This window comes from Cariama cristata, unplaced genomic scaffold (genome assembly GCF_000690535.1).
Source record: "Cariama cristata isolate BGI_N322 unplaced genomic scaffold, ASM69053v1 scaffold18008, whole genome shotgun sequence".
Lineage (NCBI taxonomy): Eukaryota > Metazoa > Chordata > Aves > Cariamiformes > Cariamidae > Cariama > Cariama cristata.
The window spans coordinates 4,337-4,996 of NW_009629581.1; the positions used below are offsets into that span (position 1 = coordinate 4,337).

General features: G+C 62.9%; 1 protein-coding gene across 1 annotated transcript in view; it reads right to left on the minus strand.

Annotated features, from left to right (window-relative positions):
* The window catches only part of ARHGEF17 (Rho guanine nucleotide exchange factor (GEF) 17), a gene marked incomplete at its 3' end in the record, with an annotated part of 10,558 nt that overhangs the window by 3,884 nt on the left and 6,014 nt on the right, over positions 1–660 (minus strand). The window contains 2 exon segments of the mRNA XM_009705223.1: positions 251–369; positions 503–588. Of these exon segments, the coding sequence (XP_009703525.1) occupies positions 251–369; positions 503–588 (205 nt within the window).

Here is a 660-nt window from a genome sequence, read left to right on the forward strand (position 1 = left end):
CGGTCCCCTGGGGAAGGTGTCTGGCCAGGTGACAGCACCAGGGCCACCATGTGACACTGACCCTGTGCATCCCCAAGCATCCTTCAGAAGCCGCCCCATCTCCCCTTGCGGTTTTAGGGGTGGTGACATCTGGGTCCTTTGAGGACACTCATGGCCACCAGCCCTTCCACAGGTTCCCCCCCCCACTGAGGACATCCTGGGTGGTCCCACGGGGAACATGTCCAGCCAGGGGACAGCACCATCCCCATACCTGGTGAGGGAAGCTGAGGGTCTCCGACAGCTTGCTGACTTGCCCCAACGTGCTGAGGTCTTCATCCAGACGGCAGATGCTTTTCTGGATGCTCTCCCGGTTGGTGGCTTGCGAGGCACCTGTGTGGGGACACGGGCACGGCATTAACCCCTTCCTCCCTGGCACCGTGCAGGGGAACCTTCTCCTGGCCAGCCAGGGGTGAGCGATGGGGTTTTGGGGTGGGCTGGGACACTCCAGCAGGCAGTGACAGACCTTTGACGATGTCCACGTCCTCCAGCGGCAGCTTCCAGAGCAGTTTGTACTTGCTGGCAGTGTCGATCACGCTGGCCGCCGTGTACCTGTGACATTGGGGGCCCAGGGGTGGCTGAGTTGCACCCACGTCCCCAGCACCCTAAAACCCGGCCAGCCGG